Source organism: Platalea leucorodia, assembly GCF_965183815.1.
Source record: "Platalea leucorodia genome assembly, chromosome: 2".
Lineage (NCBI taxonomy): Eukaryota > Metazoa > Chordata > Aves > Pelecaniformes > Threskiornithidae > Platalea > Platalea leucorodia.
Window position 1 is genome coordinate 68,017,975 of NC_138824.1, and position 16,609 is coordinate 68,034,583.

At 42.8% G+C, this 16,609-nt stretch overlaps 1 protein-coding gene across 2 annotated transcripts in view; it reads left to right on the forward strand.

Moving 5' to 3' along the window:
- Positions 1–16,609, forward strand: part of ST6GAL2 (ST6 beta-galactoside alpha-2,6-sialyltransferase 2) — a gene marked incomplete at both ends in the record, with an annotated part of 49,612 nt that overhangs the window by 23,670 nt on the left and 9,333 nt on the right. For both annotated transcript variants that reach the window (XM_082333717.1, XM_082333716.1), the window contains 4 exons: positions 2,083–3,085; positions 7,409–7,506; positions 10,652–10,753; positions 11,851–12,025. In XM_082333717.1, coding sequence (XP_082189843.1) covers positions 2,140–3,085; positions 7,409–7,506; positions 10,652–10,753; positions 11,851–12,025 — 1,321 coding nt within the window. The remainder of the gene's footprint in view (positions 1–2,082; positions 3,086–7,408; positions 7,507–10,651; positions 10,754–11,850; positions 12,026–16,609) is intronic.

Sequence of the window (16,609 nt, forward strand, 5' to 3'; positions counted from 1 at the left end):
TATCGCACTCATGATTTTTTCTTTTTCAGTGTATTAGAAATGAATGTGTTTGCAATGAAATTTGGTAATCCAAGTGTGATATTATGAATCCTCTGTCTGTTCGGGCACTGCCTTGAGTCCCAAAGTCAGCTTGCTTTTTTTCAATGTTCTAGGCTTTGTCTAGATCATTAAAATAGACTGTGTTTGGAAATGTAATGCTGTGGCCTCACATTCCCAGAAGGTCAGCAGAAATGCTAGTCTGAAGTATCCCTGCTAATACCACCTGCGGTTTGTTCTCGCCTCTGCGTTGTGGTAGGCAGTCTCCTCATTTGTGCTGAGGCAACTGGATGTGTGACCGCACTGAGGTGGATTAAAGGGGCTGACCCAGTTTAAAAACAAAACAAAACAAAAAAACCTTCTAACATGTATTTCCTCACCCTGACCACCTGCTGTATCCATTTACTGGTCCAGTTTGTAATATGCCAGCCCCATACACAGGACTGTTGGCCACGGTGGAGGCCTGGTGCAGGAATGAGGGACAGAGCGGAGAATGCCTTACGTCAGTCTTATTGCTGGTTTCTTTTCTATGTGAAAACACAGTCTTAGCTACAGGTTCGGTCTCAACTTTGCACTCAGCTTTGATGTACTTTAGTAGCTTGTAGCAGGGTGATAGCGTATGGTGACTGTGTTTTTGGTCCCTCCTGATGGTCAGGTATAAGCAGGCAGTGTGTTATCAGAGGTGTGTAAGCTGTGTGTGCTGTTCAGATGCGGTGTGAGGAGATGGTGGCTGTTAATGAAATCCAAGCCTGTCCCCACTCCCGTTCCCTTTTTCTGATCACAGCTGGCTGGGACAAGTGGCTCTTAAGTCCCACCATTAAGCAGTCATTGAAACAACTGGGGTTAGGAAGAAAACTCCAGAAGAAGGGGCTTATTTTTAATCCAGATCAGGGAAGTGACCTGTCACTAAGTAGTACACTGAGTTACACTGCAGTGTAGCAACTGAGGCTGATGATGACTATGGTGCAGGGAGGTGAACAATAAGGCCAATGATAGGGGAGGGCCGGACTTTCTGCAGCCAGCTTTGCCACTGATGCCCACACCACTTGATTAAGCGAGTGAGTTCGTGTAAGGGCACAGTGTGCATGATGGTCCAGCAATGTATTAGTATATTTTCCTTGGAACACAGCTCCCTCCGTCAGACTTTGCTTCATTTTGGACCATGCATCCCTCCACTAATGCACAAGCTGTTGAAAATCCACAGGTATTAGTAGAGCACAGATTTCCAAGTCATGGTCTGACATTCTCTACCCACCTCCTTTATGTAAATCTCTATCATTATCCTAAAGGCGTGTATTTAGTTAGTTTTGCCATCCATCCCCCTTTTTGGAAAATGCCATCCCCTCACGCCTTGACATGCAGAACTCCTTCATGCCACCTCAGTGTGCACGCAGCATCTGTAGCAGAGGTACAAGTCACTCCTGTCTGGGTCTGATCCTGGGCAACAAATGATGTAGCCCACTGACACTGTGCCTGTTCATACCAGCTGAGGAAAAGAAAATGTTCCCCTCCGACCCGCTGGTGTGATTCTCTCCCCTGCTGCCCTTTGATGATATCCACAGAGCGCCGTCCTTTCCAGCCTGTGGGCAGAGGAGGACTGAGAGTTTGTACTCCCTGCCTGGTCTCTTTGGGGACAGGCTTGCTCACAGCCCCACTGCCTGAGGACTTTCAATGGCAAAAGAGAAGACAGCTAATATTGTCCCCACTGTGCATACAGCCAGGCATGGGTTTTGCTTTTGCTCTCTTAATGCTATGCTGAGTATAGCAGAAGCAGGCAGGCACATGATCTCCCTGAAGGCAGGATCCAGTGTTACTGTAGAAACTGGCCACCAGCTTCTTCTGTAGCTAGCAGCTGTCACTGTGTGGTTACAGCCAAAGCGTGTCACTTCTAGTGCCTGTAGGCTCTGGAGTTTGTTTCTGCTTCTGAATCCTCCGTCCTACAGCTTGGAGATTAATTCTGCGCATTCTATCACAGCGTGTTAAGATATTTCTGAATTCTGTCTATTTTTAGAACCATTCTTGATTAATATTTGATGTTCTTTCCAGGTTTCATTTTCCTTCACCGATACTTCAAGGCACAGAGGAGCTGGTAAAGGCATTGCCATGAAACCTAACTTGAAGCAATGGAAACAACTCATGCTGTTTGGGATCTTTGCATGGGGTCTGCTTTTTCTGGTGATATTCATCTATTTTACAGATAGCAACACTGCTGAACCAGTTCCGAGTTCCTTTTCTTACATTGAAACTAAGAGGCTTCTGCCCCTTCAGGGCAAGCAGAGAGTCATCATGGGAGCTATTCATGATCCATCATTCTCTGAAACCATCGATGGGAATGAGGTGGGACTTAATGAAGATCTCTTAGGTACATTTAAATCGGGGACTGGAAGTATTAAAAAATGGACTGATTTAGAAGATGCCTTTAGAAATGAAGATGAGTTTTTTCCATCCCAGATAGGGAGAAAATCAAAAAGTGCTTTCTACCAAGTGAATGACGATTATTTATTTGCTGCTGGTCAGCCTCGGTCACACAACCACCTTCAAGAGATAGCAAAATTCATCTCAGCCGATGAGGATAATCCAAAAGTAAATATTTTACAGAACAACTGGAGCCATCAGAGAAGAATGAGGAGAAGGAGCACAAAGCACAGGAGAAGCCAGATGCTTGATGAATCTGATGACTGGGATGGGCTATATTCCACAATGTCGAAATCCTTTCTTTACAAGCTTTGGAAAGGGAATGTCTCTTCCAAGATGCTAAACCCTCGACTGCAGAAGGCGATGAAAGATTATTTGAGCACCAATAAGCATGGGGTGCGGTTCAAGGGGAAACGAAACTCCAAGTTGACAGGAGACCAGCTATTCTGTGAGCTAAAAGAAAGAGTGAATGTGAAAACAATAGATGGCAAGGAGGCTCCCTTCTCCACTCTTGGATGGGAAAAGCACGTTCCCCAAATTCCACTGGGCAAATTGTATACACATGGTTTTGGGAGCTGTGCCGTAGTTATGTCTGCTGGTGCAATACTGAACTCCTCTCTAGGGGATGAAATAGGTGGGTGAAATGCATCTATTCACATGTGTGTATACGTACCTGTGTGTGTGTGTTCATGTTTGTCTTTCAAAAGGTTCATTCTTCTCAAGCATAAGTCTGTAAAGTCTGGTTGTTCTCTCTCACCAGCTTTACATGAATGTGAGCTTATGGACTTCAGTGAAGCTGTTCCCTTTCAGGACAGTATAACTGAAAGGAAAATCAGGCCTGAAGTAATAATTTGATTTAAAGAAAACAATGATGCCTTCTTATCACATTACAGCTTGTAGTATAAAGGAGGCACTGGTTTCATCAGATCTGCCATATTTGACATTTTGCTGCAATGTGTGTTTATTTCTTCAGCAGATTAGAGCCATGTTCAGGTTTTATTCTGCAAAGCTGTGTTGTACCTGTCTGTACTTTGTGGTGGGTCATAGAGAAACTGCTTGTTGTATTGCTATCCCAGACTGAACTTTGTCTCCATGCCAAGAAGCGGTAGCGCATCCTCTTCATCTCTTACATGCTTAGAGTTCACAGACATACAGAATTCAGAGCCTTGAGCAGCCTCATGCACTGAGGTCAAGTCCCCTGACCTCTTTTCTGAGAATGAATGTAAATGAGCTCCAGTGTCTCCACCCATGGTTTCCCCATTGCTGCACTCAGTCAGTGAGGTTGCAGGTGTGCTGAGATGTCAACGTCACACAGAATTCCCTGCTTCAAGGTGGGAGTTTTGTGATAGCTATTCAGAAAAGGATCGTGGAGCCATAAAACTAATCCAGGTCAGTTTTATTTTTTTCTTTTCAAAAATGAGTGCTACTACTCATGTTAACGTCTCGGTAGTTCTTCATTTTAGTAGTACACGTGCAGTATGCTAAGAGCGCTGAAAGGATGAAATCTATGTCTCAAACTTGCTTCTGGAGCAAGAAGAGTTATCTCCTTCAGCTCTTTATAAAAACCTTCTGATGTTCACTCATTAATCCTCCCATCTTCCAGGATTTCACATCCCAATACTTGCTTCATTGCACTGTATCATCTCTTTGGCACATATGGGTTTCCTTTAAATCACTGGAATATATTAGAGCTGCTGTCATTATCAAACTACTCTAGTGGGCTTCCAGCACAGCATGGGTGCCCAGCCGGGCTGCAGCTAAAATCACACCAGGGTAACCCTCAAGTTCACAGGAAGCCCCACTGATTTAGAAATCTTTAGGGTGAAAAAGCTTAACAGTTCCTCCCTTCTCCAATGTGTTATCCTTGTCTGAAACAAAATCTTCTGTCAGTGTTCCCCACTACACCCAGTTTACACCAGCATGGATTAGTGCTGTGCTGGAGAATCCATAGCACATTGTGGCATGTTTACATATTACAGCATGCATCATGACATATTTGCACACTCAGGTGCTGCCCAGGTGTGGACTTCGGTGTTTGACATGGTACCTGGGGCCCGTATGCTCCTGTGTGTACCCGTTTTCTTGGGAACACTCTGGGCACAGAAAGTTTGTGCCATTCTCTGAGGAAGAGCTTTTGATTTAATTGGGAAATTGTCATCTGATGCTGCCGAAAGGGGGGAGATGGTGTTTGGTAAGGCCTACTCAGAAGTTTCAGATCTCCTCCTACCTGTTGTACAGGAAAGTATGTGGGGCAGCAGGAGTCACAGGTTTTTTCTAAGTGTCTTCCAGGCCATGGGCAGGTACTTGTGTCTGAGCAGAGAGTTTGTCCCAGAACTGGGGGGGGGGGGGGGGGGGGGGGAGGGAGGGGAGCAACTGAGTGCTTACAGCCATCCTAGAAGGGCCTGGTGTGAACCTATGGGTCTTAGTGGTCAGCAGTGCGACTCCTCGGAAGTGCTAATATGCTGGAGACACCGTGCCAGTGTTTCCCACTTAAAATGGAAAATGGAAGCTCCAGCATCTGTTTGTATTATTATTCCTATGGGGAAGAAGTTATGCTTCCCCTGCAGAGTCCAGATAGTACGCGTTACAGGTGAGCTCTTGGCTGTGCCTTTCCACCTCCCCTCTAGTCCTTGAAAAAGTGAGAAGAGTCTGACTGGGAAGAGAAAGAGCAGACTGTTCACGATGCTCTTTTTCCCTGTGCATGCACAGCTGTAGGAGAAGACTATCCTCTCCCAGAGCTGGCACCAGGGCTGCCGGCTCTTGGTTGAAAATGCAAGCAAATTGCCAGTTTGGAGGCACCTTGGGTGGCTGGTGGTGCTGCTCTATGGAGTCAGCCTCGCACCCGTGCTGAGCTCCTCCGTATCCACAGAGGCATGGCAAAGTCAGTGTCATTAGGGAGTGGGGAAAAACACGCCATGCATGAGTTTTGGTTTTTGTGCCATGGGCTGTACAGCCTTGGTTGATGAAGTTGCTGCACACAAAAGGCTTTTATTATTTATCCTCCCAGAAGAAAAAAAAGGCTTAAGAGAGCAGCAGCAGAGGACTTTTCATGGGCCTTTAGCTCCCTCTTCTGTGGTCCTATTAGAAACGCAGACAGAAATGTTAATTTGTGTTCTGCCTTTTGCCCTTCTCCCTCCCATCCCTCCGATTGTTTTTGAGTGAAACTACATATGGAAATACTGTGCAAGTACAGCAAACACTCCCATCGTGATCATGCTATTTAATGGGAGACCCAGTTATTTTGGCATCATCAGGAAGGGATCCACATCAAACCCCAGACTTTTTATATCTTTAAAATGGTTATCTTCAAATACTTAATACGATTAAAAGCAATTGACTTAAAACCAGCTGTTACCAGTGTTAAGCTGTGTCCTGATCATGTATTTTATGGTGAAGGAAAGGTGTTTACTCTTGATATGAAGAACTAGCATGAATAATGTTGGAAATGCAGCACACTGTCTCTCAAGTTATGAACCATACAATTCCCATTTCCCAATCCGATTCCCAGTTCTCAGTCAACAGATTGTCAAAAAGTTGTCAGATGTACGTCCAAATTTATGTACTTAAATTCATAAGCAGGTTTCAAGTATAAATGACCTTTGTTTTTCTTTTCCTTCTCCAAAAATGTACCTGCAGCTTCTATTGACTTCACGTCCTCTAGCTCCTGTACAATCAAGATGTTTATGTTTAGGCAGGTGAAGGCTAGGTGTTGAGGCTAGGATTGTCCCTGCATAGGCACATAGAAAAAGCCTCCACTCCTTCTTAGCTTCTGAGGAGTTGCACTTGATGGACATTTGGCAAAAATCTCTCTTTTCAGACACGACATGTTAAAGCAAGGAAGTATGGCTGAGATTGGACTGCTAGCTTCATGTCACACAACGCTTTCTTGTCTGGAGTACAAGAAGTGTGAAGTAAAGCTGTGAAAGGACAGAAGATCCCAGTTTGATAGGATCAGGCCTGAACTCCATTGAAGCATGTTGGTTATCTTTGGAAACTTCTGCCTCCTCCATTTTTGAGCTACAGACAACCACATTTTAAGTGACTAGAGATAAACAGCAGCATAAAGTACCTATGGGTTAAGGCATTACACGCCCATTTTGGCCTGAATAATATTCTCTGCTTCCATCGATAGAAGGGATGAAATGGGGATATATATAAAGGGATATAATGTCTTACTCTCCCTCACACCTTTTGGGCTTTGAGATCCCCTTAAAAGAAGCACTGGGAGGGTGATTATCTTTTATCCAGCAGAGGCTTGCACATAGTGTCTACCCTTGACCTATACTTGACCTATAGCTGCTTTCTGTTCTGCATGACTCCGAGGTCAACAGCTCATGGGGAAACTTTGACAGTTGAGCTCTGTTAGATCTTTGCTACCAAGGGATCCCCAGGTTTCTGTGTGTGAGCAGGTTTGTGGGCTGGCTTCCCTACAGAGACACTTTAAGACTTGTATTGACCTTGAGAATAAGTACACGGTATGATTAATAGGTTTGGGGTAGTCCGAGATTTTCAGATATTATAAAATACTGTGAAGCACAAGCTTATAGTTAAGCGTTGTTATTCATTCAAATGTGCAATTAGATATCCTTGCAATTAACATGCTTTTGCATGGAGTAATTCTTTGTAAATTTTGCAATAGAAATAGCGAGCAGTTGCGTGTACTGGGTGTGCTAATAACCTTCCCACACTACGGTTATCCGATTAAGAGAAATATTTAGGTATTGCAAGCTAAATTAATAGGTGATTCTCAACTTTTTTTCTGGTAGATGTTAATAATGTTAATAACCTATGGCAGATGCAAGAGGATTTTTGTTTATGTATAGTAGAACGCTTATCATCCTTAGAATGTCAAGATTAGGAGAAATGTGTAAGTTTTACATTAGTTTAGATAATTTGTTTTATTTTACTATTCTGTATTACTAAGAAAAACAAATTACCCCCCCATTCATGCTCCTAGATTCTCATGATGCTGTTCTAAGATTTAATTCTGCTCCAACACGTGGCTATGAAAAAGATGTTGGAAATAAAACAACCATGCGGATCATTAACTCTCAGGTAAGATCTTCCTTTTGTGAATTCAAGTCAATGTCACTTCTGTACAATATGACATTAAATTAATAACTTCTGAGAAAGTGTTGGGTAATCTGGGAAACAGCTAGTGATTTAACAGTCATGATGTAGAGCAGGTAAAAGTTCGCCCTTGCAGGGATGTTCACGCTGCTGTCAGTGTAGAGTGATTGCAGTAGTTATTTGATATCCTTGTTTCAAAGAATTGGTTTGTAAAGTTTCTCGTGTGTCCTACATCTGTAAAGGCTCTGCAGGATGCCAGAGCCATCAGTACAGAAGACTTTCACCACACTGCCTCTGGGATCTTCACAAAGCCCAGGCTGTGGGGATCCCAAAGGTCTTTTCTCATATTCTCCGGTTCCCCAATTATTTCCTTGCTGGAAGGCAAAAGAAATGAGAACTGAGTTGTTGTAATACCTAACTTTAGGCAAGTCATCATTCTTTAAAAATTTGGAATGAACTAGTAAAAAACTTGAATGTACACTGCGTATTACACGTAAGGTGAGTTTGTTCATCTGAATGGAAACAGAAAATGGGATTTTTTGCATATGGGTGTCAACAAATAATTGTGCATTGAGCTATAGTGACACCTTATGGTTAAGAGTAGTTTTTCAGTTTTGGAAAAAACTGAACTCTGGTGGTGGGCAAACCAAGCCTCTCCGCCAAAAAGCAATAACAGAATTACTGTGAAATTTTATGACATATCGAAATGGTGAGTTTAATTAGTCAACACCAGTAGTATGGCTGGCCGTGTGGCATGCCCTATACATACTGATTCTTGCTGAATGAGAGCAAAATTCTTATTCATATAAATTCATTTTTTCTTCCTCTTCTTCGAGTGACTGCCCATGCAAAGTCTATGCTTGGTGCGTGCATTCTCCGTGTGTATAAGTTCATGTTCTTTGCCACCACAGAGAGGACTGTTCACTGTCGTTCCCTTCACACTCATTTTGTAGCTCTTTGTGAGGCTGTAGGACAGACCAGATCTTTGAAGTGATCTGGGTCAAATATGTCCCCTTTCTTTTGCTCAGGGGAAGAAAGCAGAAATATCTTACTCTGGATTTAGTGCTGAAATCAGGGTATCAGAGAACATTGATCTTAATGTCATTTATTTATTTTCCTTTTTTTTTTTTTTGGCTGTTCTTTGTTTTACTGTTAGCCCAAACATCCTGATTGCTGATCATGCCTGAACTCCTGTGCTGGGCAAGGAGGAGGGTTTATAAACTTTATTTAGTTGACTAGTCTCACTAGGCTCCCTGTAGGAGAAGAGAGAAATACCTCCAGGGAGTGATCTGAGCTTTGTTAGCTCCCCAGCGAATTCGGAGAGACTCAATGGGTAAAGTAGCTGTTCTCTGCTGTTCGCAGCAGGCTGGGCGTCCTCCTGACTCCCAGAGCTGCTGCAGTACGCTCGCACCAGAGTGGTAATGGAGGGTCCCATGGTCTTCTCTGCTGTGGTGTACGTTGCTTGCTCTCCACAAGGCCTCTCAAGAAAACACAGGACATGGCTAAAATTCAGGCCAGGCCAGCTCACACAGCTTCCTCACAAATGTTCGTATTCTCACCACCTTTCTGCTCTTTCAAAGAGGTCAGAAGCCACCCGTGATGCTCTGGCCACCTGCTGACAAACTGGCTTTCCCCTCCCTGGGGGAGAAATCTGCACAGCCCACTTGATAAAAGTTGCTTTCCCTACCAATACTGAAGATGGGTTACCCATGCAGGTTTACTGACCCTCCTTCCCTCCTCGCTGTTGGAAATTCCTGCATTCCCTTGATTAAAAGGCTGCTGTGGCTCTCTTCTTCCCTCATGTTCTCTGCTGTGAAAGCCCAAAGGACCTGAAGGAAGCCAGTGCAGCCACAACAGATATTGTTATTCCAGAAGAAACTTGTCTCATGCATATGAATGCAGGCTCACTAAGAGCGAAATTTGTGTGGACAACACCTCCAAAGGACTCTTGCTTACTGAAAGGCAAGTAAGAGCTCCTTTGTGTGATAACTGTGGAACCAAGCTTTTAAAAGCTTGACCTTTTGGTCTGTTTACTCTGTACTCTCAAAAAAGGAGTTTAAGTTCTCAGGCAAAAACTACTCTGATAAATGCAGTTGGGGATGCTGATGGCAGCACGACTAATTCTGTTCTTCTTGTAGAAGGCTGATGAAAAGTCATTAAGCTCAAAGTTTATGGTAGGAAGAATATTGCTATGGCAACAATATTATTTTTCTGAAGAAAAATATGCATAATCAAATATGGCTCATTGGATCCTAAAGGGAAATGAAAATTAGTATGAATTTATTTGTCTGGAATGTTGATTAGTTTAACAGCTGGAGCCAAATTCACGCTGTTTCAACCAATGCTGAAATCATTCAGCTCAATTTTGCCTGAGATTGGATGCACCAGGGATGAGAGAGATCTGGTTAGGCATGGAGGGTCTGGGAAGGGATGAGGCAGCAGGAGTGAAGAGTATGCTTCCAGTGGGGCGGGAGGATCAGGCAGAGTACCAGGAGATGTGTGAGAGAGTTATATGAGAGCAGTAGATCAGAACAATATGACAGTTACTTCAAAAATAGGCCTATCGCGTTCCTGTTCCTGGAATTATTTTTCTAGGTATACCAGCTTTTACAGTCGTGGTCTAATTTGCCTTTTTGGGGTTACTTGAAATGAGACTGTTGTGCTGTTGAAATGAGAAAGCAACAAAAGGGGGGTGGGGGGGAACAGGGGGAAAAAAAAAAAGAAAAAAAGACACTATCCTTGGGGGCTGTAGCCTTTCAAAGAAGGCTGCTCTTTGTCCAAGAAGAGGATCCTGTGGGCAGTCTGAAATACTGTAGCTTTCATTTTCAAGTTCCAGAATACACAGTAGTGTTGATAGACAATTATGCAGCACCTCAAGTGGTCCCATCGCATCCCTCACAGATGGAGAGTAATTCAGCATACTGCTACTTCAAACTGTCATGAGTGCTGTTTATGGCTAAGCTCATTTTTATATATTTTTTAACAAAACAAGATGCTTAAAATCGACCAGAATTAAAGCAGAACAAACAGCAGTGTGGGGAGGACTGTTCATTTTAAAGAAGGATGTTGTCATTTTTCTGGATCCCACTTGCTTTTAACGCTGTGCAATTTTTTGCATCTGTGTTTGCAGATTCTCACCAACCCAAACCATCACTTTGTTGACAGCTCCTTGTACAAAGATGTTATCTTAGTAGCCTGGGATCCTGCCCCCTACTCTGCAAATCTGAACGTGGTAAGATGTCTGTTTGGGCCTTTCTTCCCAATCAGTCTGAAAGCACTGGAGAAAATGAATGTATTTCGTACTGCAGTCTCCTGGTTCTCACTTGTCTCAATGAACCCCAAAGTCTGGTATTTCTGCATGAATTGGTCAGAATTGGTTTATTGGTCAAAAGCTTTTTAGTAGCCAGTGCCTGTACTGGAATAGACTGCTCTGAGATGCTAGGATAGAAGGATGATAGGATTTTTGATAAAATATTGCTATTTTCATATAATAATGAGTTTTCTGTGTGTTTGCCAAGGAGGGAACGTGGCTAGATTTCAGAAGGAGATTTTATAAGGAAAGGTGAAGAATTGCATCCATTTTTTCCCACCTTCCCCTCTACCTTCCCAGACAAAATACAACACCCTAATGAAAATATCTCTTGGCGCCTTCCCCATTTCTCAGGCCTCCTCCCCACCAGTCTTCCCTTTGTATCCACACCCCCACAGCCATCTGTGCCCCACCGTCCGCCCCCTCACTGAGAGCAGCAGACGTCCATCTGGTTGTCACTGGGGGAGTCTCTGCTTTGGCTGGTGCTGCAGCTCCAGTGGACCAGTTGATCTGATGGTTCTTGGCAAGGGGAGCTCGGAGCTGAGCAGGCTGCAAAGTAGAAAGTAAACCTTCATCTGCTGAACTCCCTTAGCAACAGATGCCAGAGGCTGCCTGCCTCCTACGCAGGCTGCCGTCAGGCTGCTTCATGTGCTGCTGCTGCCATCAGCAGGGACAGGGACACTTTCAGAGGAAGGTTCAACCCCTCGCCTGGGTCTTCAGCAAGGCTCTTTGAACCCCTTGTTTAATGCGGGCCTGTGAGTGGGAGACGAGGTTGGCTCATCCTGCTGCAGTGAATTGCTTATTAGGAGTCTCTGTATGAAGAAAAGAAGCAGAATAGCCCAGAGTGAGGACTGGCTTTCTAGGAGAAGCATCCACCAGTGCAGGCTGCTTTGCTACCTTTGCCTCTGTTCTGAAGAACCTGAATGCAGCTAGTTCACGTTATTTTGCGTGTGGTGTTCAAAACACGTTCGATACCATAAGATTAAAAAAAAAAAAAAATCTCATTTTTTTGTTCGCAGTGGTATAAGAAGCCAGACTACAATCTGTTCACTCCCTATGTACAGCATCGCAGGAAGAATCCAAACCAGCCGTTTTACATTCTCCATCCAAAGTTTATATGGCAGCTCTGGGACATCATTCAGGAGAACACTAAAGAGAAGATACAGCCCAACCCTCCTTCTTCAGGTTTTATTGGTACGTGTATCACAGATGAGCCTGGTAGACATGTTAGATTAAAAAAAATTAAAAACTGTAAACATGTACATTGCATGAGGATCAAGTCCATATACATGTACTGTTTGTTCTTGGTGCTCTATACAGAAGCAATGACTAGGTAAAACACACAGTATTGAGAACTATGAAATAGCTGGGTGAATTTAATGTTCTGCTTTCTTGCCCTTCACATCCATAGTATGCATACCAGATTTATAAAACATACATGCATCTGTGAGAAACTTGTATTATTCCATATTAATTTATCTCTTGAGAACCTACTCGATTCTGGAGTTCTTTCTTGGGATCATAAAGCAGAGATGTATCAGACAAGTGAAAGCATATGGCAGATCATACGAAGAGGATGAAATCACTGATGCGGTCTGACAGGCCAAGCTGTATTCCCTACACAGGTCAAGGAATGGGATTTCACATGCCCTGTCACGGCTTCCAGTGCTCAGTCTGAAAGTGCCCAAAGCATCCCCCTTCTTCTTACACTTGAAGGAATAGAGTTTCACTGTGTTTTTTGGTCCTTAGTATTTCTTGGGGGATACTTTGGCACTGTGCCCACAGTTCATACAACATAACAACTGACGCATAGGAGGTCCTGATATGAATGTCTAAAGCATGCAAGTAGTCAGAGTAGCAAGGCTGAGTCAGGGTCTTCCTTGCTCATGCTTCTAGAGACACAGAGGACAGTAGAGTTCCAAACACCATCTTCCACTTTGGAAACTCCATCCTTTCTTCCTTGACATTGTGTTACTGGTCTGTGTATTTGCTGCAGGCAGAAAATGCTGTTATCATTCTTTCTGTCTGAATCTGAAAGTGAAGATACTTGCATCCAATGTGGGAAAAACAGTTCTGAGGAGTTATCTTGGGCTCTGTATATAGTAGTGGCATCCCATGATATTGTGGAGCCCACCAGAGGCCTTAGGGAGGATGCTGAGGCTCTCAGGGGAATGACATAAACATGTCTGGGAGATGTCCATGTATGACCTGAGTGGGTTGTGCTTACCTGGAGCATGAGTGGAAAGAAAAGGAGGCCTTGTGTGTTGGAGGAGGATGCCTTGGCAGTTAGTTACTTCTTGAAGTGAGATTTTTGGAACCTGCTTGTAAAAATTCATAAGGAGAAGTCTGCTCATGTGGAATGATCTCACCAGCAGCATTCACATTTTGCAAAAGCATTTCTTGGAGTAATGAAGTTGCTGATAAAAATAGGTTAACAGCTGCTGATTATAAGAACAGTGAAGAGGACCATTGTGCTGTCAATGTGTATTTCCACCATATATAAGAAACACATCAAAAGCTTTCTTTGAAGAAATTGAGTTAATTTCACTATAAGAATAGAACAGTAATCTTCAACCCAAAATCTAAATGTTCCTGACAAAAAATATCCTTCAAGCAGAGAATGCTTTGAAAATATCAATCATTAAACAAGCAAAAGCATTAACAACAAAAGCTGTACAGATATATATACTCTGTGTGTACAGATGCAAATTTGCCTCCTTCACCTCTACTGGGAATTTTATTTATATTGTTCTTTTCCAAAGGAGATGCTTAGACATTTTGGTAATGCTGTTATTAGCTTTAAGAAAACAAGGCAGTAAGACAAGCTTATTGGGAGTTATACCCACCTCGTTTGATAAATAGCTCTACTGTTCTTATAGATGCATTTTAAATATTTTATTAGGGAAAGGCTTCCTATTTTAGTAACCTTATTGAGTGGATGTCTATGCATTGCATATGTTACGTAATAGAAACTGGGAGACAGCACAGAAATGCAACTGCGTATTGTCAAAGGTGGACATAAAGGGCAAGATAAAGCATAAAAGGTATAATACAGCTTGGCGGAAATCTGAAAAGTCATGTTGGTCTTCAGATCAGGTATCTCTCAACAACTCCTGCAGCAAATATCCAGTTGGAACTGAAGCTGGCAGACACAATTGAGCGCACCTGTATGAAAGGCGTATCCTGTATGTTGAGCTTCTACCTGATTCTTATAAAATGTATAAAATTATTTCCTATAAAATTAATAGAAAGAATGGATAAATGATGACCATCATAAAATATGAGTGTCTTAATTTCAAGAAGATAGGGAAAATGGTTTATTAAATGGCCACGCTGCTAATACCATTGTGCTCAAAATAGCTATATGAAGGAAGACAGGCTGTTGTTAAATAGAGGGTATAAATTTTCACAGGCAGAGGGACGTATATCCCTGAATCTAAGCTCTTTATAGCATGGACCATAGGGATTCTAATCACTTTATTAGAATAACTCATTGTAAGTCCATGTGCAATGCTCTGCAATTAGAACAAATACAGACTGTGCAAGGATCTGGTTTGTCCGTATTTACACTGGCAGAAAGTCAGGCAGCCTTCTTTGAGCTGCGGTTACTTGTGGAGGAAGAGCAGCAGTTCTTCACATCGCTGTTGCTGCCAGTAACATGGAAAAGGTAAAAAAAAAAAAAATGGTTCTGGATCAAGTGAAGCACTTTTGTTTAAAGCTTCTTAACCCTCTTTAGCCCCAGTTTACAAAATTGGACAAATGTATAAATTGAAACATGGAAACATCAGACTATTTCCTTTCAGGAATGTCAGGAACGTTTGAGGGTGGTCTTAGAGTGTTTCTTCAGTAATTACATTTTTCACCTGACAATTGTACCTATTTCTGCCGCTTAGCACTATTTATAAGAAACGTGAGTCTTCCCGAAGGAAGGATGCTTGGTGGAATGTGTTCTCACGGTATTCTTCTGCAGCAGTGAGTCACCATCCTTCAGCAGTGATTGGTGTCAGGGGAATCTTTTAACATTGTTAATAGCTGTATTAAAGTACTTAAGTCACAATATTACTAAGTCTCTTGGAAAAGGGGCCAGTGGGTCATTTGTGAGGAAGAGGTAGTCTCTTGCATGCTTTAGGGGAATGAGAGAGAGAGGAGGTAGGATCTTTTTCCCCTGGTTTCCCCACTGCGTGGGGGCTAGGAAGAAGAACATTTTTTGTGCTTCCTCTGGGGTATGGGATGCCCTGTCTTGGCATAACTCCTTCCTGGAGCCACTGGTTCCCCCAAACCCTATGTACATTAGCTCTGAGCCGGCATGTTGCTGAGGAGAGGCAATAGCACTGCAATAGCTGGTGGCTGCGGTGAGGGAAGGATGGTCCATGTCCCAGCTGAAGAGGAGGGGAGAGGAGAGGATGGGGAGAGGAGTGTGGCACAGAGCAGGATTGGTTGTGCTCTACAGGTTACGTACAAAATAAGGCACAAGTCTAGAATGCTTTAGTAATACCACATTTTGTGTACGTTCACTTACTGTTTTAAGCCTTTTAAATATGTCACTGCTTCCAGCCACTTCCGAAATGGTAACATACAACACGCACTATGGAGGTCTAAAACCAGGTGAGATGAGTATTACCCAACACGGATCAGCTTCCTCCAAGAACAGAGTTTCTCAGTCCCTCTACATCAGGTTCTAACCTGTAGATGTTCCTGTCTTCGGTTTTCTTCTAAACAGGGTGTCAGCTCACGGCAGCCCATCTGTCACCGGTGCCAGGCTGCACCGTAACAACGCTACATGCAGACCCGCAGTTGACCACAGTCTCTTCCACTAAATTTGTTATTACTTTAACATTGTTTTCTATCCAACCTAGTGATGGGTGTAAGTTCAGGACATAGTTGAAAGTAGGCTGAACTCATTGCCTGTCAAATTGCGGCCTGTTTGTTAGATATTACTTCCTGGGCTATACCATGTCTAGGAAGGATTAACTTGACACAGACAAGTCACCCTTTAGTGTGGTATTTTCTAGCTCAAAGGCTATAAATAATGACCAAGAAAACACAGAGACTGTTGTTTTGTTGTTTTTTTTTTTTTTTTGTGGGGAGAAGTTCACCAGGGTAAAATAAACCTTTTATTTTAATCTGTGAGTCTTTTTTGGCTTGTTTACTGAGACACTGATGTGGACTTTCCCTGGCTTGTAACTTTGCCTTATGTGGCATGTCATAGTTTAGCTGATGTCACTTCTTATTATAATTTATTTACTCTTTGTCTCCCTAATCTAATCCTTAGATGAGCTTTGAGAGCCCATTCTTGCATATTTTTGCATCATTTTTGCATCATTTTTGCAGCTGCCACCTTCATGCTTTTAAACAAAACTCTGCACACTATTCTCATCATCTTGCATTAGCATTAGGCAATTGCCATGGTGGCTTTTTGCAGTTAAATTTGTTGGTTCACATTTGGCTGAAAATTGGGTTTGTTAAATGAGTATTGATATGTTTACATCTCGTCTTGGACTTCGATCTACTCCATTTTTCTCAGAAGAAATGTAAGCATCCAACCACCAAATCTAGGATTTCAACTCCACTGGCAAATCCTAAATTGATGTGACTGTTATTAGGGAAGGATTTGCCCTATCTTTTGGCAGCAGAAGTAAGTGTTACCTGTTCACTCCCCACATTTTTCTCTGTGAAATATGAACTCAGTCTTCCTTCCCTCTTTCTGAACATATCAAAGCTCAGTTTTTAATTGAGGCTGATGGTATATAAATCGTCAGTCTCTATTTTTACCATTCT